Source organism: Lathyrus oleraceus, chromosome 2 (genome assembly GCF_024323335.1).
Source record: "Lathyrus oleraceus cultivar Zhongwan6 chromosome 2, CAAS_Psat_ZW6_1.0, whole genome shotgun sequence".
Classification (NCBI taxonomy): Eukaryota; Viridiplantae; Streptophyta; class Magnoliopsida; order Fabales; family Fabaceae; genus Lathyrus; species Lathyrus oleraceus.
The window spans coordinates 9377389-9398847 of NC_066580.1; the positions used below are offsets into that span (position 1 = coordinate 9377389).

Consider the following 21459-nt stretch of genomic DNA (forward strand, 5'->3'; position numbering starts at 1 on the left):
TCCATCCAGGTATTCTTTTTCTTCCAACTTTCATTTAGAAAATGATTTTGAATATTAGAGTATTAAAGAGAAGACGAATATTAACGACTTGCAAGCTCTTACAGCTTGAGCCTAATATTCGGGATTACGACTGGACATTCCATCCAGGTAACCTTTTTCTTCCAACTTTCATTTAGAAAATGATTTTGAATATTAGAGTATTAAAGAGAAGACGAATATTAACGACTTGCAAGCTCTTACAGCTTGAGCCTAATATTCGGGATTACGACTGGACATTCCATCCAGGTAACCTTTTTCTTCCAACTTTATTAAGAAAATGATTTTGAATATTAGATTAAAACAATTAAAGTACCGAGGTTTGACATTATTGAAAGTTAAGTTCATTGTAAGAAGGCCCAAGAGTAAGCCATGTGAGGTTGATGGCGATGCTTAAAAGCACTCGACTTACAAGGGTATGGAAATGGGCTCGACGTTGAATCGAGAATTAGGTGATTCATTTTTATTATTTCTTTGAATGGTTTTTCTTTTCATCAAGGAAAATGAGATGATTCATCATGATTGTAGCACACCTCACACATAAAATCAATAATTCGTAAAAATGAATGGACAAGCACAAATATAATAATTCTCGTAAATCCCAAAATAAATAAATAATTGCCTAAATAATATTAAAAAAATAAAATAAAAATAAGAATAAATAAAATAAATGATAAGAGAAACATGTTAATTAATTAAATAAGAAGACTATATAATTAAATATGAGTTAGTAATAATAATAATAAAGATTTAATTGTTAAATAAAAATTTATTTAAATAAAATAGAGTTTTTTTTTTTTTTTTTGAAAGAAAAGGAAAAGAAATAAAAGAAATAATAGAATTTGATGATGAGGACACGTGGGGAATAAACCCCTTCAATTCCAACGGTCACCTGGGGTGACCAAGAAAATGGCCATTAATGCAGAAGGAGAAACAAAACGGTAGTCCTCCTTGGGCAGTGGGATAAGAGTCATCATTAATGACCTTAAAGATTCACTTTAATACAAAAGCAAAACTAAACATGAAGCATTTCCCTCCGCCCCGACCTTTCTCTTCTCAGCTTGAAACACTTACAGAAATAAGTCACAGTCTATTTTTCCTTCCCCAAACCGAACTTCAGTATTAAGGAAAAAAGAAAACAAATGCAATGGACATCTACCAAATCCTGAACTCTAATCAACCTCCGACATCAAACGACAAAAGGGGACAAACATTTTTGCAGAGAAATGGAAACAAAGCATGGAAGAGATAAACTATGCACAGCTCGTGAATCTGGGAACGAAACGCAAAAAGGGGCAATAAATTTACCGGATCGGGGTACTTTGGAGCAGATGAACAGGTGAGCGACCACTTCTCTTCCTTTTCCTTTGGACTCAACACTTTTATAGCTTCGCTTGGGTTCTCCAGAATAGCTCTGATGGCTTTTGTTGTGGTGTTCTTAGGGGTTCGTCTTCTTCCCTTTTGAACTGTCGCCGTTAAAAGAGTTTTCTTCGTGTTCAAAGGTGGCGGCTTGAAATCAATAGGGTTTCGATTAGAATTTTTGTTTAGGGTTTTGGTCGTGTTCAATTCCTCTAGGTTTTTTGAGTGGTAGCCGCTCTTCTCCAAATACTGTTTTTTTTTAGGGTTCTCCTTTTCGGCTGATCCTCAAAATCTCCTTTTTATATTTGCAGATTAGGGTTTTCAGTTTGGGATTCAAAGGTTCAAAAGAGGAATTTCCTGGCAGTGTTTTTGATGCTCAGAATTGGACTACATATTTCGATGATTGGACTTGAAAAAGGTAATCTGAACCACACTTTTTCCAATTGTTTTGTCTGGATGCCAAATTGGGAATTCTCTGAAATTTTACTGCTTTGGCTAATTAGTTGTATTTTTTACTACAGTGAAATTTCGGGTAACCTGGAGGCTGAGGACAAGGTTGAGGTTCAAGGTGGCCCGCTGGTATTGATCTTAGCTTGCTTAATGTCGTAAAGCTACTCTATTTGACTTTAATTTGGAATAGTTTGGTAGGCTGACATGACATGATCAATTGTGGATTTTGCATTTCAGGAGGTTTCATGGAGCAAAGGTGATGGATCAAACCGCTAGGTTCTTGTGCATCACTTTCTGGCAGTATGTTCTTGATTTCCTCACCAAACAACATTTTCTCAAACTTGACTAATTTCCTTCTCGTAACAGTCAACAACGGTAGAGTGTTTTGCCATAAGCTTCTCCTGCAAATCTCTCTCCTTGGCAATAACTTCCTCCACCTTGGGTAATATTGGTGTGGCTTGTGGAGAAGACTGCAAGAATGCTACAGGTGATTTTAACTCCTTTGTGATCTCTTTCAGCGAGCTATCAACTGATTTTCGGGTTGCTTTACACGCTTGAATATCTCCTGACCTGAAATTTTCCTTGTGATTTCAATAACATTGAATTGTTGAAAATTTGTTGCTTCTGTCAATGCCTTTCTCTTTGCAACATTGCGTTTCTCCCATGCCTGTGGAACTGTTCCTGTACTTGTTGGAACCCTGCAATAATTTCCTTTTTGATTTCTTCCAAGCATTTTCACCATTTGCTCTTTATTTCCTTGTTTTAACAAGAACACCATTTTCTTTATTTCAGGTACATGCTGAGCTGCCTCTTTTTACCTCCGGTGACATGTCTATTACTTTCAGTCTGCTGCTGTGAAAATTGAGCCGTGAAGCCAGGACTATGCATAGCCTTTGCTAGGAAGGACATCATCTGTTGCTGATGCTTCTCCATCACCTGCCCACGTTGCCCAACATTTTGCAATTGGTTATCAGTCGTTTGTTGTCGCTGCAGTATTCGACCCCCAAAAGGTTGGCATGAACGAGGAGTATTTGATGCCGCTTGAAACTTGATCGCATCCGTCAGGAAACCTACTTGATAATTGTATAGAAAATGCACTCGGTTCTTATCTGATACCACCATGTTCACACTGGTATCTGCTCGACTTATTATGATATGCCCCGTTGTCAGCTTCAGTAACATAGCCTCTAGCAAAAGCAATATCCAAATTGCTATCAGAATCCATTCTCCGTAGGCCATGGACGTGTTTTTGATCCTCGTAGACCAATTGATAACTGTTACTATCATTAATATTGAAGTCCATTCTGTTTTTGAAGAGTGATGAATTTGTGGTTGTCTTGCAAAAGTTGGCATGTTCCTACTACATATTTTTTAAAATTAAATGTATCTGTTATTCCACTTTTATGGAATGTGTCCTTGACAAACTTTTTGTTTGAACATTGTTTCAGGGTTGGAAAGATATATTTGGTTTTAACCTTGCAGCCATGGATCATATCCAGGTTTGTATAAAATATTCTTATTTGTTGCTCACCAGTCACCATTGATAGTAAAGCTTATTCAGTTTTTGAATGATCTTTCAGCAATTGTTGGCTTCAAGATCAGATGCCCTTTTCCAAGATGCAAGATCAAAACTGCTTGAGATACGTGCTCAACAATCCAAACGTTTACAAGACAGATCAGATACCGGAGAATTCTTGCGGAAGAAGAAAAAGAAGACATAAAGTATTTTGTTTTGTTCCGGTCATGATCTTGAGCTGAATTAGTATATGTATTTGGTCTGGGGTGAGAGAAATCTCAGTGTTTCTCAAAAGCATAGTCAGCAATGTCAAACATGACTGCATTAAAGGACTGATAGAGTTTACTGAACTTCGGGCAATATCCAGCACAACAGACTTTATTTTCTCAGCATGTACTTGAAGAGATGGTAAAGGCAATTTGACCAGTACAGTAAGGCATCCAAGAGAAGCAGACAATATGTCCTCGTACTTCGAGGACAAACCAATCACTTAATAGCTTGACAAAAGGATCTAATAAGGATAAGGCATTTTCATCTTTTACACCCTGTTTCAAACCCTTCATACGTTTATGTAATATTCTAATACCAAACCTGTTATCAGATGTGAGCATAATAAGCCACTAGCAACTACACGGCCTGAAAATATATTTTTTAGCATTAGTACGCCTATCCTTATCTTCTAGTTTTGTCAACTCATTCTCATGCCAACCAATTTCATTCTTTAAGCCATCCTCAACAATGCCATAAATAAAGACAAATAGATCAGTCTAATCTACAAATGGATTGCTTTCAATACCAGCAGCTATACTATGCAACATATTTTCCAATCTTCCTTTTACATTTTGCGAGACATGCTTCTTCAAATGAGCAGTCACTTGTGCAAGCAGCTTTAGCGCATTGTTTTTGAATGTTACGTTTTGGGCCACCAATTTCAAGCTCTCAAATGACTTTTTCTTCTTTGTTTCCTTCATTTTTGAAGCTATCTTTTCCACCTCCTTCTGTTCGGCAACAGCTCCAAAAATGTCATTCTCTATGATAGAAAGGAGATCCCCCAAACAGTAATCTATCTTTCCACTAAGTGCACTTGAAAGACACTTGGACAAAATAAAATTCAGTGTGTATCCTAGGACATGAAGTTCATATCCTCGCTTTAAGGTAGATCGCAAAACCTTAACAATGAATTGCAAGTATTCTAATCCAAGTTCTTTCAAACAAGTAGCCAATGCAGACCTAGCTTCATCATGAATGCTTTCTAGATGACTCTTTAAGAAGTTTGAAATTCGATGAACGATTGTTGGAAGATATGTGTCCATCATATCACCTGGAAGTAACTTAAGTAGTTTCAATGCAGCAAGACTGATATTTACATTGACCTTTTCTGAATCTGAATCCATCAGCTTTTGTATTTTAGGAAGCACGACTTTATAGAGGCACGTCTGTATATCTGTGTTCACATCAGACACACCAAAGTTTCTTATATTAACTGAAGAAACAATGTCACTGATCCCCATGTCAGAAACACCAACCAAAGCTTTCTTAGGTTCTTCAGTGTGAGAAAGTTCTGAAAAGTGAAATTTATCCAAAATAGAACAAATGAGGCAGCTCAGTGATATCAAGTTCAGTTATGGAGCTCATAATAGCTTTCCGATGACAAATACTTGCTTTCTTTCGAGGTGCAAGTCCTTTCAACTTTCTTACTTTTGGCATCAAAAGACGGATAACCAAAGGCACAAGATTGGGGTTTGAAAGGGATATTCATGAATCAAGTGGCATGATTGGCCATTGGCTTGTGACACGAGAAGATTGGTTATGAGTATTAACAATCATATGAACAACACCATAACTTTGGACCAAAACCAATCCTCATATAAGACCAAAGTAAGGTTGGGCCAAACATGTTAAACAAAATTAAAACATAAGAAATTCAGGACCAAAATCGGGGTATGACAGTTGCCCCTATTTAAGTATCTTCAACTAGAGAATATGAAGCAGGACACTCTTCATATGATCGTAGTGGGAGATGGTTAAATACTAAGAAGACCCGGATTTTGATCCTGAATCCCTATGCCATGATGTGATATGACATGATATAATATGCATGGATGCATGATTTTTTTTTGTAATTTTTATCTGCTAGGGATATGATGGACCCTTGACAGGAGATGCTACTAGACAGACCAATCTATGGGGAATGCTGGTAACCCACAGGGAGACAGACAAATGGGGTAAAAAAAAACAACTTGCTGGGGAAACAGTCCTGCTGGAGAATCAAACACACACTGGGGAGTACCCAAAGTGAAAGTTGATAAACAACCTTCAGAGTACAAGGGGTATCGGTAGTAAGTTCATACATGACTTACTAGACCCGAATAAGCAGGAAAATGTCACAGCAGGTTCATATATGACCTGACAACGCTGGAATAGAACACGACAAAACAGGTTCATATATGACCTGACCGATGTTGGGGGATATCAAGAAATTCTGACAGCAGGTTCGGATATGACCTAACAAACTCAGAAAAGAAAACAAGAAGGGCGTATCAAACAGGTTCATATATGACCTGATAATACTGGAATAAAAGTTCAAAAACAGGTTCAGATATGACCTGACAATGGATTAAAGTTCAATAACAGGTTCATATATGACCGGAATAGGATTGAACGACAGGTTCATATATGACCTGACAATGGATAAAAGTTCAATAACAGGTTCATATATGACCGGAATAGGATTGAACGACAGGTTCATATATGACCTGACAATGGATAAAAGTTCAATAACAGGTTCATATATGACCTGAATAGGATTGAACAACAGAGAAAAATCTTCAGTACAGGTTCAAGTATGACCTGATACCGGAATAAGGGTTCAACAACAGGTTTAGATATGACCTGAATGGTATTGAACAAAAAGAGAAAAATCTTCAGTACAGGTTCAAGTATGACCTGACACCGGAATAAAGCTCAACAAACAGGTTCAAACATGACCTGAATAGTATTGAACAAAAGAGAAAAAACTTCAGTACAGGTTCAAGTATGACCTGACACCGGAATAGAGCTCAACAACAGGTTCAGATATGACCTGAATGGTATTGAACAAAAATTAGACCTTCAGAACAGGTTCAAGTATGACCTGATACCGGAATAGCAACAATTGGACTCTGACCGTAAGCAATGGACTACAACCAGCTTTTAACGGATTTTGCCAATAATAATTGGACTTGAAAATGACCATGAAAACCGGATGTTGGTTTAAGGATACCAAAGACAAACTGGAATTAGAGGTCCAAGGACATAGGATTGACAACGAGACCTGGGTCAATGCAAAATGAGCACAAAATACCTTTCGGCTATGCATGATTTGAATTTCCTTTTATGCATGACATATGAATGATCATGATTATGAGAATGCTGACACTTAGCAGACTGGGTGTTTGTAGGGACAGAGATTCTGATTCCTCAACACCAATAACTCATACCCGTACAATTAACAGGCGCATCCAGAGGAGAAACTATCATGATTGACAGTTATAAATAACCAAAAGTCCATCCTTCCTGAGGATTAATGAGTTACATTCCATGGGGACTTTTGTTGGTGATCCTGGAATATTTATGCAACCTTGAGGCTTTTGGGGAAACAAATGATTTTCCTTCGATTTTCACATGTATCAAAGTAAATTTGTTCTAAGTTTCAAATTCTTTTTCCAAGTTTCAAAATTTCATTATTAACAAATAAATGACATTTTGCATAACAAAGAAGAGCATAGATGAACACAAATTAACAATGATTGGGAAAACTTGTATTTTATTCAAGAATGGTAGCACACAAATGGCGTAGCTCCATAGAGTGTTACATTTTTTTGAAAATGGCAATAAGGAAAGGTTTACATTGAATTCAGTGACCACTAACATCCCTACTAGATATGACTTCCCAAAACCTTGCTTCTGAGGGGAGTAACTGGATTAATCTTCCACCTCAAATTCTTCGGTGTTAATCAGTAACAACTGATGCAGTTTATGCCTTTATGCCCCTAACTTTTGCCTGGATCGCCCTTTCGGGTTTTCAATCCACCGGGGCGCTCTTTTTTGCCTAAGTCGTCTTTTCAGGTTTTCAACTTAGCGAGCTACCATCTTTATTCATCCCTAACTTTTGCCTGGACCGCCCTTTCGGGTCTTCAGTCCACCGGGATACCCTTTTTTTTTTTTTGCCTTTATCGCCCTTTCAGGTTTTCGATTTAGCGGGTTTTTATTAGGCATAGTATTTTTTAACTGCATCAGAGTTCACGGGGTGTGAGAGTTCTTCATCATCCATAGTTGTGAGAATCAAGGCACCTCCGGAGAAAGCTTTCTTTACAACATATGGTCCTTCATAATTGGGAGTCCACTTCCCACGTGAGTCCTTGTGTATTGGCAAGATCTTCTTAAGCACTAGGTCTCCTTCTCTGAATTCCCGAACACGTACTTTCTTGTCAAAAGCCCTTTTAAGCCGTTTTTGGTATAATTGTCCATGGCACAAAGAAGTCATTCGCTTCTCATCTATGAGGTTTAACTGATCAAATCTATTTTGAATCCACTTAGCCTCTTCTAGCTTGGTCTCCATCAGGATTCTCATTGAAGGTATCTCTACTTCAATTGGGAGAACTGCTTCCATCCCATATACCAAAGAGAACGGGGTTGCCCCTGTTGAAGTGCGGACGGAAGTCCGGTATCCATGCAGTGCAAAGGGTAGCATTTCGTGCCAATCCTTATAGGTTTTTACCATTTTCTGCAGGATCTTCTTGATGTTTTTATTAGCGGCTTCAACAGCGCCATTCATCTTTGGACGATATGGTGAAGAGTTATGGTGCTCAATCTTGAAGCTCTCGCATAATTCTTTCATGGTCTTATTGTTCAGATTCGTCCCATTATCTGTGATGATCCAGCTTGGGATTCCATAACGGCAAATGATCTCTTTCTTGAGAAACCGTGCCACCACTTGCTTTGTCACATTAGCATAAGAGGCGGCTTCTACCCATTTGGTAAAGTAATCAATGGCAACCAGGATGAACCGGTGACCATTGGAAGCTTTAGGCTCGATGGCGCCAATCATGTCGATGCCCCACATTGAGAAGGGCCAAGGTGACGTCAAAACATTCAGTAGGGTCGGAGGCACGTGTACCTTGTCGGCATATATTTGGCATTTATGACATTTTCTAGCATAATTGAAACAGTCAGATTCCATGGTCAACCAGTAATAACCAGCTCTCAAAATCTTCTTGGCCATGGCATGCCCATTGGCATGAGTTCCAAAGGATCCTTCATGAATCTCCTTGATCAACAGGTCCGCTTCACGTCCATCCACGCATCTGAGCAGAATCATGTCGTGATTTCTCTTGTACAACACACCATTGCTCAAGAAGAATTTGGATGCTAACCTCCTCAATGTTTTCTTGTCAAGGGTTGTGGCATCTGTTGGATATTCTTGATTTTGCAAAAAGCATTTGATGTCATGAAACCAGGGTTTACCATCGGCTTCTTCTTCAACTGACTGACAGTAAGCAGGCTCAATTTTCCGCTCGATCTGAATAAGAGGTGCTTCATTATGGAATCTGACTTGGTACATTGAAGCCAACATAGCCAAAGCATCAGCAATTTGATTCTCAGTTCTCGGGATATGACGAAAAGTGATTTCGTCAAAGTATTTTATCAATTCCATGACATAGGCACGATATGGGATCAACTTGGTATCACGGGTTTCCCATTCGCCCTTGACTTGGTATATCACCAAGGCTGAGTCTCCACATACTTCGAGGATTTTGATTCGGAGATCAATGGCTGCTTCAATGCCTAGGATGCACGCCTCATATTCTGCTATATGTTCGTGCAATCAAAACACAACCTTGCTGTGAAAGGAGTGTATCCACCATTTGGATTCAACAGGACAGCTCCTACGCCATGCCCCATGTAATTGGAGGAACCATCAAACATGAGCTTCCACCGAGATCCGGGTTCAGGTCCTTCATCAAGTCCCGGGGTTTCACAATCTTTTACTACCATAATGTCCTCATCTGGGAAGTCAAACTTCAACGGCTGGTAATCTTCCACGGGCTGGTTTGCTAGGTAATCAGACAACACACTTCCTTTGATGGCTTTTTGAGACACATATTGGATGTCGTACTCAGATAATAACATCTGCCAACGGGCGAGTCTTCCAGTCAAAGCAGGCTTTTCAAAGATATACTTTATTGGATCCATTTTTGAGATCAACAAAGTAGTGTGGCAAATCATGTATTGTCTTAGACGACGAGCGGCCCATGCTAAAGCACAACAAGTTTTCTCCAAGAGTGAATATCGGGTTTCACAATCGGTAAATCTCTTACTTAGATAGTAGATAGCATGTTCCTTTCGACCAGTTTCGTCATGTTGTCCCAACACACATCCCATTGACTTTTCAAGCACAGTTAAGTACATAAAGAGTGGTCTCCCCTGAATAGGTGGAATTAGAATAGGGGGCTCTTGCAGGTACTGTCCGATTTTATCAAAAGCCATTTGACAGTCTGAATTCCATTCAACTGCTTGATCTTTTCTGAGCAATTTGAAGATAGGCTCACATGTGGCCGTCATATGTGAGATAAACCTTGAGATATAGTTCAAACGTCCCAGGAAGCCTCTAACTTCTCGCTCGGTGCGTGGAGCAGGCATTTCTTGTATTGCCCTAACCTTGTCTAGATCTACCTCAATTCCTCGTTGACTAACAATGAAACCAAGCAACTTTCCAGATCGGACACCAAAGGTGCATTTAGCAGGATTTAGTCGTAGTCGAAATTTCCGAAGACGCTCAAATAGCTTTTGCAAGTGGTCTATGTGATCCTCTTCACTTTGAGATTTTGCAATCATATCATCCACATAAACCTCAATTTCCTTATGCATCATATCATGGAAAAGGGTGACCATTGCTCTTTGGTAAGTTGCCCCAGCATTTTTGAGACCGAATGGCATTACCTTGTAGCAAAATGTTCCCCAAGGGGTGATGAATGTGGTCTTTTCCATGTCTTCTGGATCCATCTTGATTTGATTATAACCCGAGAATCCGTCCATAAAGGAGAAGACTGCGAACTTAGCAGTGTTGTCTACCAGAGTGTCAATATGTGGCAGGGGGAAATCGTCCTTTGGACTAGCTTTGTTTAAATCCCTATAATCAACGCACATCCTGACCTTGCCATCCTTTTTGGGTACTGGCACAATGTTGGCTACCCATTGAGGGTACTTTGCGACTGCTAGAAAACCGGCATCAAATTGACGTTTCACCTCGTCACAAATCTTTAGAGCCATGTCGGGTCTTGCCCTTCGGAGCTTCTGCTTCACCGGCGGACAATCTGGCTGTAGTGGTAGCTTGTGGACAACAATGTCAGTATCTAAACCTGGCATATCCTGATATGACCAAGCAAATACATCTACATACTCATGTAGCAATTTGATCAATCTTTCTTTGATGCTTGCTGTAACACCCTTCTAAAATACCCCAAATATTTAATTAAAATAATAAACATATATCAGAGTAATTATGCAGTTAAGGGTGTCACACAATCATTCACACCATGTTCCAAAATAACTGTCATGCTCTTTATTTAATCAATTAAACATTTGCATAAATCGCAGCGGATATAAATCAAATTAATCAAAACATGTAACATACTACATGTAAACTGGTTCAACAATCATCAACAACACAATTAAAATGTTCCCTCCCGATGTTACATCTATCAGAGCATGACCCACTAGGGAGACTACACTAGACTCCAAGCATTCGCTTCTACTCAACTCATTTCTCGTTACCTGAAAAATAGTTGTAAGGGTGAGTTCCTCAATCGATATAATAAGCATTATAAAATATCATGCAATGTTAAGTAATTTAACAATTAACCACCCTAATCACAACATACAATCAGTAACAGCACATCAGCTCACATCATACTCAACATTCCATCACACACAAGTATAATCTCAAATCATACTCTACAACAACACAAACACACGTATAATATTGGAATACATCCATTCATATTATACACCATACATACATTATGCAATGAGACTCCACACGTGCAGTACCGACTATTCTTGAACATATAGTTCAAGCTCACCGATCCCTCCAGATACGGCTACTAAGCTCACTAGTCCCACTCATTTGAGACCTAGTGACTCACTCACTAATTCCTCACCATGGGAATTAGCTACAGCCCCGAAGGCTAGACTATGCACACTAATCATCTAGCATGCAAACATCAACAACAAATCCACAATGATTCACTCACTAATTCCTCACCATGGAAATTAGCTACAGCCCCAAAGGCTATGCTATGCACGCTAATCATCTAGCAATGCAGCATCCACAACAATTCACAACGGACATATGCTCACACTCTAAGCCATACAACAGTCCATTCACACATACATGCATAATACATACATTCACATCATTATGCATACCATCATGCATCATCAACACAGGTATCAACACATCATTATCATGTAAATCAATTAAATACAGTATTAGCACACTCTACTAATACCTATACTGCTCAAAACAGCGGGAAATAATCCCTATTACATCATACGCCAACATAGGCCAACTCTCAATTATGTACACAACATTAAAAAGCCAATTTTTCCACTCTGCAACAGTGTTAACCGGTTAACGCCCTGGGTTAACCGGTTAACGCAGGCAAAACACGCTCACTGCCCAAAACTTAACAGTGTTAACCGGTTAACGCCCTGGGTTAACCGGTTAACGCAGGCAAAACAGCACCAATTTCACAATTCGCAACAGTGTTAACCGGTTAACGCCCTAGGTTAACCGGTTAACGCAGACAAAACAGCAGTTCCTGCGCTAACACAAGGCAGAATGCAGAATTCTCCGCATTTTCCGCCGTTGGAGGACTTCCGGACCTCCGATTCCGATTCCGTAAAAGCTATACGTTCGGAATTTCACAACTAACCCAAACACAGAATCAATTACAGTCTAAATACAATTTATCCAATTCCATTCTTCAGCATCAACAATCCCAATTAGGGTCAAATTAACGGCTTATCACTACCCATCACATATTATCCCATAATACCCATTAATCAACGATAACCCCCCTTACCTGAGTTAATCCGGCAAAATCTCTAAGCTCCAAGCTCTTCTCCAACCTTTTGCTCTCTGGTTCTTCCCCTTTGCCCCTTTTCCTCTTTCACGATCGCTTCTCTGCTTTTCACGTAAAAACCTTATTTTCCAAAAATGAACTCTTTTTCCTTAATTCCCACTTATATATTTTCCAAATTATATTATTATTCCAATAATAATAATAATTCAATAATTCCAACATAATAATAATAATAATAATCCAATTATCTAATTAAATTAATAAATATATTATTAACTTAATTTAAATAATTATCATATTATTATCGGGGTGTTACAACTCTCCCCCACTAAAAGAGTTTTCGTCCTCGAAAACATACCTCAAGCGAATAACTCCGGATAAGACTCCTTCATCTGACTCTCAAGTTCCCAAGTCACATTGCCACCTGCTGGTCCTCCCCAAGCTACCTTCACCAAGGCAATCTCTTTACCCCGCAACTGCTTCAACTCCCGATCCTCGATCCTCATAGGTGATGTTTCAACAGTCAGGTTATCTCTCACCTGTACATCATCTACTTGGACTACATGCGACGGATCATGAATGTACCTCCTCAACTGAGACACATGAAAAACCTCATGCAAATTCGCAAGCGACGGCGGTAAAGCGACACGATAGGCTACTTCCCCTATCCTCTCCAAAATCTGATAAGGACCAATAAATCGAGGTGTCAACTTTTTCGACTTCAAAGCTCGACCAACACCAGTTATCGGAGTAACGCGAAGAAACACATGATCTCCCTCTTGGAACTCAAGTGACTTCCTCCTCTTATCATGATAACTCTTCTGACGACTCTGAGCAATTCTCATCTTCTCCTGAATCATCTTAATCTTTTCTGTAGTCTGTTGAACAATCTCCGGTCCAACCACAGCACTTTCACCGGACTCATACCAACATAAAGGCGTCCGACATCTCCTACCATACAAAGCTTCAAACGGTGCCATACCAATGCTCGAATAAAAACTATTGTTGTAGGTAAACTCAATCAAAGGCAAATAACAATCCCAAGCGCCTCCCTTTTCCAAAACACAAGCTCTCAAAAGATCCTCTAATGACTGAATCGTCCTCTCAGTCTGACCATCAGTCTGCGGATGATATGTAGAACTCAATCTCAGCTTAGTTCCCAAAGCCCTCTGCAAACCTTCCCAGAACTTCGATGTAAATCTAGGATCTCGGTCCGAAACAATACTAGACGGAATACCATGCAAACTTACAATCTTCTCAATATACAACTCGGCTAGTCTCTCTAACGGATAATCCATTCTGATCGGAATGAAATGAGCCGATTTCGTCAATCTATCAACAATCACCCAAATAGCTTCAAAATTCCTACTTGTCCTCGGCAAACCAGAAACAAAATCCATACTGATACTATCCCACTTCCACTCTGGAATAGCCAACGGTTGCATTAGCCCAGACGGCTTCTGATGCTCAATCTTTGACTTCTGACAAGTCAAACAGGAATAAACAAAACTTGCAATTTCTCTTTTCATTCCCGGCCACCAAAATAACTTTTTCAAATCATGATACATCTTCGTAGCTCCCGGATGAATACTCAGGCCACTACGGTGTCCTTCCTCTAGAATACTCTTCTTAAGTTCGGTAACGTCCGGAATACACACCCGATTACCAAATTTCAAAACACCATTCTCATCAACTCTGAATTCACCACCTTGACCTTGATTCACTAAAGTCAACTTATCAACCAAAAGCACATCGGATTTCTGACCCTCTCTAATCTCATCCAGAATACCACTCGTTAACTTTAACATTCCCAATTTAACACTATTGTGAGTACTCTCACACACCAAACTCAAATCTCTAAACGGCTCAATTAAATCCAATTCTTTAACCATTAACATAGACATATGTAATGCTTTCCTACTCAATGCATCAGCCACTACGTTTGCTTTACCCGGATGGTAACTCAAACCAAAGTCATAATCCTTCAGAAATTCTAACCATCTCCTCTGTCTCATATTCAGTTCTTTCTGATCAAACAAATACTTTAAACTTTTATGGTCACTGAAAACTTCAAATCTTGACCCGTACAAATAATGCCTCCATAACTTCAGAACAAACACCACAACTGCCAACTCTAAATCGTGTGTCGGATAGTTCCTCTCATGAACCCTCAGTTGTCTCGAAGCATAAGCTATAACCTGCTTATTCTGCATCAACACACCACCCAAACCCAACAATGAAGCATCACAGTAAACCTCAAATGATTCCGACGAACTCGGTAATATCAGAATAGGAGCAGTAGTCAACCTTCTCTTTAACTCTTGGAAACCTTCTTCACATTTTAAATCCCAAACAAACGCTTGCCCCTTTCTAGTCAACATCGTCAACGGTAACGCCAACTTAGAAAATCCCTCAATGAACTTCCTATAATAACCAGCCAAACCAAGAAAACTTCGAATCTCAGCAACAGACTTTGGAGTTTCCCACTTAGATACCGCTTCTATCTTAGAAGGATCAACAGCAACACCCCCTCTTGAAATCACATGACCAAGAAAACTAACCTCCTCTAACCAAAATTCACACTTAGACAGTTTAGCAAATAACTTCTTTTCTCGGAGAACTCCTAAAACCACTCTCAAATGCTCAGCATGCTCTTCTTCAGATTTCGAATACACCAAAATGTCATCAATAAACACCACAACAAACTGGTCTAGGTACGGATGGAAAATTCTATTCATATACTCCATGAATACTCCAGGCGCATTAGTCACACCAAAAGGCATTACAGAATACTCATAATGTCCATACCTTGTTCTGAAAGCAGTCTTCTGAATATCCTCAGTTTTTACACGTATCTGATGATACCCAGATCTCAAATCTATCTTGCTGAACACACTTGCACCAACCAACTGATCCATCAAATCATCAATCCTCGGCAAAGGATACCGATTCTTAATCGTCACTTTATTCAGTTGCCTGTAGTCCACACACAACCTCATAGTACCTTCTTTCTTCTTAACCAACAACACTGGTGCACCCCACGGTGACACACTCGGACGAATAAATTTCTTATCCAACAGATCTTCCAACTGACTCTTCAATTCAGCTAACTCAACAGCAGACATACGGTACAGAGCCATCGATATCGGTCTAGTACCAGGTACCAAATCAATCGAGAACTCAACTTCACGTTCTGGCGGTAATTCATTCACTTCTTCCGGAAACACATCAGGAAAATCACACACCACTGCTAGATCACAAATCACCAGTTTATCTTTAACTTCCAAAGTCGCTAACAGCATAAACAACTCTGCCCCATCTGCTACTGCCTCATCCACCTGTCTTGCTGATAGAAACAAATCCTTTCCTTCCTCAACCTCAGGAAATATCACAGTCTTATCAAAACAGTTGATATAAACTCGGTTAAACACCAGCCAGTTCATACCCAGAATAACATCAATCTGCACTAGGGGAAGACACACAAGGTCTATCCCAAAGTCTCTACCAAAAATACTCAAAGGACAATTCAAACAAACTGAAGTAGTAGTCACTGAACCCTTTGCGGGAGTATCAATCACCATACTATCATGCATCTCAGATATCTCTAACTTAAGTTTCACAGCACAATCCAAAGATGTAAAGGAATGAGTAGCACCGGTGTCAATAATAGCTACAAGAGGAAAGCCATTAATATAACACGTACCTCGGATCAAACGATCATCTGCAGAAGTCTCAGAACCCGATAAAGCAAAGACCTTGCCTCCTGACTGATTCTCTTTCTTCGGCTTAGGACACTGTGGACTGATATGACCCACCTCTCCACAGTTGAAACAAGTTACAGTCTTCAACCGGCACTCTGCAGCCAAATGACCACCTTTGCCACACTTGAAACACTTCATCTCAGCACTGGTATACTCATGGACACGATGTCCAGCCCGACCACATCTATAACACTTAGCAGGGGCACTAGAGTCTCCCCCACTAGGCCTCTTCGTCCCACTCTGCCTCTGGAAACCTTTGCCAGCTGCATACGGTTTTCCACGATCATTCTGATTCTTGCCTTTCCTATCAACCCGTTGCTGATAGCTCTCTGCTCTGGCTTTGGAATCCTGTTCAAAAATCCTGCAACAGTCAACCAAGTCAGAAAACACTCTGATCCGCTGATATCCAATAGCCTGTTTGATCTCAGGACGCAACCCGTTCTCAAACTTCACACATTTCGAAAATTCTCCAGCAGCCTCATTATAGGGAGTGTAATACTTCGACAGTTCTGTGAACTTAGCAGCATACTCAGTAACAGACCTGTTACCCTGCTTCAATTCCAAAAACTCTATCTCTTTCTTTCCTCTGACATCTTCTGGAAAGTACTTCCTCAGGAATCTCTCTCTGAACACAGCCCAAGTGATTTCAGCATTCCCAGCAGTTTCCAACTCAGTGCGGGTAGCAACCCACCAATCATCAGCTTCCTCTGACAGCATATGCGTACCGAACCTGACCTTCTGGTTATCGGCACACTCAGTCACTCGGAAGATTCTCTCGATCTCCTTCAACCACTTCTGAGCGCCATCTGGATCGTATGCTCCCTTGAACATTGGAGGATTGTTCTTCTGGAACTCACTCAGTTGACGAGCAGCTCCCATTCCCACAACGTTCGGGTTCCCTCCAAGTACTCCAGCTAGCATACCCAGAGCCTCAGCAATCGCAGCATCGTCTCTACCTCTTCCAGCCATCTCTATTCTGAAAACCCAACAAGCCAAATAATAAGTACTGATAGGGTTACACAACACCTATCCCGTACAGGGGAAACAGAATAATTATGACTCGACTCGACCGACTATGCTCTGATACCACTAATGTAACACCCTTCTAAAATACCCCAAATATTTAATTAAAATAATAAACATATATCAGAGTAATTATGCAGTTAAGGGTGTCACACAATCATTCACACCATGTTCCAAAATAACTGTCATGCTCTTTATTTAATCAATTAAACATTTGCATAAATCGCAGCGGATATAAATCAAATTAATCAAAACATGTAACATACTACATGTAAACTGGTTCAACAATCATCAACAACACAATTAAAATGTTCCCTCCCGATGTTACATCTATCAGAGCATGACCCACTAGGGAGACTACACTAGACTCCAAGCATTCGCTTCTACTCAACTCATTTCTCGTTACCTGAAAAATAGTTGTAAGGGTGAGTTCCTCAATCGATATAATAAGCATTATAAAATATCATGCAATGTTAAGTAATTTAACACATTAACCACCCTAATCACAACATACAATCAGTAACAGCACATCAGCTCACATCATACTCAACATTCCATCACACACAAGTATAATCTCAAATCATACTCTACAACAACACAAACACACGTATAATATTGGAATACATCCATTCATATTATACGCCATACATACATTATGCAATGAGACTCCACACGTGCGGTACCGACTATTCTTGAACATATAGTTCAAGCTCACCGATCCCTCCAGATACGGCTACTAAGCTCACTAGTCCCACTCATTTGAGACCTAGTGACTCACTCACTAATTCCTCACCATGGGAATTAGCTACAGCCCCGAAGGCTAGACTATGCACACTAATCATCTAGCATGCAAACATCAACAACAAATCCACAATGATTCACTCACTAATTCCTCACCATGGGAATTAGCTACAGCCCCAAAGGCTATGCTATGCACGCTAATCATCTAGCAATGCAGCATCCACAACAATTCACAACGGACATATGCTCACACTCTAAGCCATACAACAGTCCATTCACACATACATGCATAATACATACATTCACATCATTATGCATACCATCATACATCATCAACACAGGTATCAACACATCATTATCATGTAAATCAATTAAATACAGTATTAGCACACTCTACTAATACCTATACTGCTCAAAACAGCGGGAAATAATCCCTATTACATCATACGCCAACATAGGCCAACTCTCAATTATGTACACAACATTAAAAAGCCAATTTTTCCACTCTGCAACAGTGTTAACCGGTTAACGCCCTGGGTTAACCGGTTAACGCAGGCAAAACACGCTCACTGCCCAAAACTTAACAGTGTTAACCGGTTAACGCCCTGGGTTAACCGGTTAACGCAGGCAAAACAGCACCAATTTCACAATTCGCAACAGTGTTAACCGGTTAACGCCCTAGGTTAACCGGTTAACGCAGACAAAACAGCAGTTCCTGCGCTAACACAAGGCAGAATGCAGAATTCTCCGCATTTTCCGCCGTTGGAGGACTTCCGGACCTCCGATTCCGATTCCGTAAAAGCTATACGTTCGGAATTTCACAACTAACCCAAACACAGAATCAATTACAGTCTAAATACAATTTATCCAATTCCATTCTTCAGCATCAACAATCCCAATTAGGGTCAAATTAACGGCTTATCACTACCCATCACATATTATCCCATAATACCCATTAATCGACGATAACCCCCCTTACCTGAGTTAATCCGGCAAAATCTCTAAGCTCCAAGCTCTTCTCCAACCTTTTGCTCTTTGGTTCTTCCCCTTTGCCCCTTTTCCTCTTTCACGATCGCTTCTCTGCTTTTCACGTAAAAACCTTATTTTCCAAAAATGAACTCTTTTTCCTTAATTCCCACTTATATATTTTCCAAATTATATTATTATTCCAATAATAATAATAATTCAATAATTCCAACATAATAATAATAATAATAATAATAATCCAATTATCTAATTAAATTAATAAATATATTATTAACTTAATTTAAATAATTATCATATTATTATCGGGGTGTTACACTTGCCTTAAGTGTAGTCCCGACTTTGACCTCTTTCTTGTCTTCCTCAGTGCCAAGGTTGATTGTTTCCACTGGTTCTTGATGTGGCTGAAGGGCCTTTGACTCGTGTTCGAGCATCCTTTCCAGTTCTTCTGGGAAATCACCATCTCCGTCACTCTCCTCTTCCGCTTGGTAGATGGGGAGTTCAAAATTATAGGAAGTAGCGGGGTCATCGAATTCAACTGGTTTATTGATTATTCTGCATGTTTTTTAATGATGGTCTTTTTTAGAAAAATGGAAATAAAATGCAAAAGAAGTAAAAAAAAATATTTTTGTAGTTTTTGAAAGGATTGCCATTTTAAGAAAAACAACAGATAAATGAACGACAAGAATTTGAACAAAATGCTCTTTATTTGTCATAATGATTTTTTGAAATTCAAAAGGGGCCCTACAAATGATCCATTAGCCTTGGGCAGAGCTAAGGATTTTCAAAAACACAAAGGAAAACAACAATTACTTTGACACAGGAAAAACTTCTGGAATCTCAACCGCTTCCCAGTTTGTCAAGGCTGCTTCACACCGGTATATCAAATTCGATGTTTCTCCATCTTCAGTGTCATCTTCCACTGCACCAACTTGTTCTCCATGGATAAATCCTTTGCTCAGGAAAACCTCCTGTATGCTCCGCACACGGTCCTTTGCAGGTATCACGACTCCTCCATTAGCAGAAGGCTTGTACCCCAAACCAAAACGGTCATTTTTCTCATTGATGTTGATAACTTGCCCCTAACCTGCAGGGCCTCCACTTTCAACTGCTGATTTTGCGCTCTTCAAAGAGGCGAATGACAAACTAGCTTTCTCAACAGGATCCTTAACCTCTTCAAGTGTAGCATTGGATATTTCAAGGGCTTGAAAGGAGGTTTCTAAGGCATCCTCATCAGCCTCAATATAACGGAAAGAGGGGAGTTGACTGATGATAAAGTCCTCTTCACCTGAGACAATAACGAGTTTGTTATCGACAACGAACTTCATCTTTTGATGCAGAGTGGAAGTTACTGCCCCAGCAGCATGTATCCATGGGCGTCCCAAAAGGCAGCTATAAGCTGGATTTATGTCCATGACTTGGAAATTGATGGGGAATACATGCGGTCCAATCTGTATCGGTAACTCTACCTCCCCAACTACTGTCCTTCGCGAGCCATCGAAAGCTTTTACCACAAGCGCACTAGGTTTCAATTCTGAACCTTGATAAGACAATTTAGCAAGTGCCCTCTTTGGTAGAACATTGAGGGATGATCCAGTGTCAACTAAAACTCTAGCCAGAGCATCTTCTTGGCACTTTATGGATACATGCAAGGCGCGGTTGTGATTCTTCCCCTCTCTAGGTAGCTCTTCATTGCTGAAACTTAGAGTGTTGCAGGCTGTGATATTGGCGACCACTCCATCGAATTGGCCGACCGTTATATCTTGGGTAACATGAGCCTGAGCAAGCACCTTTAGTAGAGCCTCCCTATGAGCTTCGGAATTCAGAAGCAAGGACAAGATAGATATTTTTGATGGTGTTTGATGTAATTGATCAACTATCTTGTAGTCAGATTTCTTTATTATCCTTAGGAACTCACTTGCTTCATCTGTTTGCACAGCCGGCTGTGCCCCTCCACGTTCTGGGGTAGGATTTACATTTGCAGCCCCCCTCGTTGGCTCTTGAGGGTTCACATCAAAATTGGGAGTATAGATCCGACCACTGCGGGTCATCCTGCTTGTTCCTGCGATGTTAGTGATGTCGGCGTCAACATTCTCCACATCTTTCTTACTTTCAGTGGCCTCGGGTTTTCCATCTACCACTCCATCTACCACTGTTATGCCGTACTTCCAGGGTACTGCCTTGGTACTTTCAAAAGGGAATGGGGTAGGCATGCAAACTACCACAGGTGATGGATGAACAACCTCTCTTCTGTGATAAGTCACCTCAAACGGTTCTGGTATGTTAAAGACAGGCTCAACGACCGAAATTTCCTCATTTATTGTTGGACCAGAAATTTGTAAAACACCTTGATTCATCAAATTCTGAATGTCATTTCGTACCACTTTACATCCTTTCGGCTGAATGGCACATTCCTCACAGCTATCGTGACAAGTATCAATCAATCTAGCCCTCACCAATC

At 40.0% G+C, this 21459-nt stretch overlaps 1 protein-coding gene across 3 annotated transcripts; it reads left to right on the forward strand.

The window, feature by feature from the left end:
- The first annotated feature begins 919 nt into the window (after positions 1 to 919).
- On the forward strand, positions 920 to 3659 carry LOC127117608 (uncharacterized). Of its 3 annotated transcripts, XM_051047681.1 has the most exons (7): positions 920 to 1375; positions 1707 to 1813; positions 1917 to 1974; positions 2083 to 2101; positions 2212 to 2855; positions 3294 to 3344; positions 3426 to 3659. In XM_051047681.1, exons 1-5 carry the CDS (start codon positions 1263 to 1265, stop codon positions 2401 to 2403), a joined length of 489 nt encoding a protein of 162 aa, XP_050903638.1. In that variant the 5' UTR covers positions 920 to 1262; the 3' UTR covers positions 2404 to 2855; positions 3294 to 3344; positions 3426 to 3659. The 3 variants fall into 3 exon arrangements, with proteins under 3 accessions (XP_050903638.1, XP_050903637.1, XP_050903639.1); XM_051047680.1 differs by having other exon boundaries at positions 2212 to 3344; XM_051047682.1 differs by having other exon boundaries at positions 922 to 1375; positions 2083 to 2121; positions 2212 to 3344.
- Positions 3660 to 21459: the final 17800 nt, after the last annotated feature.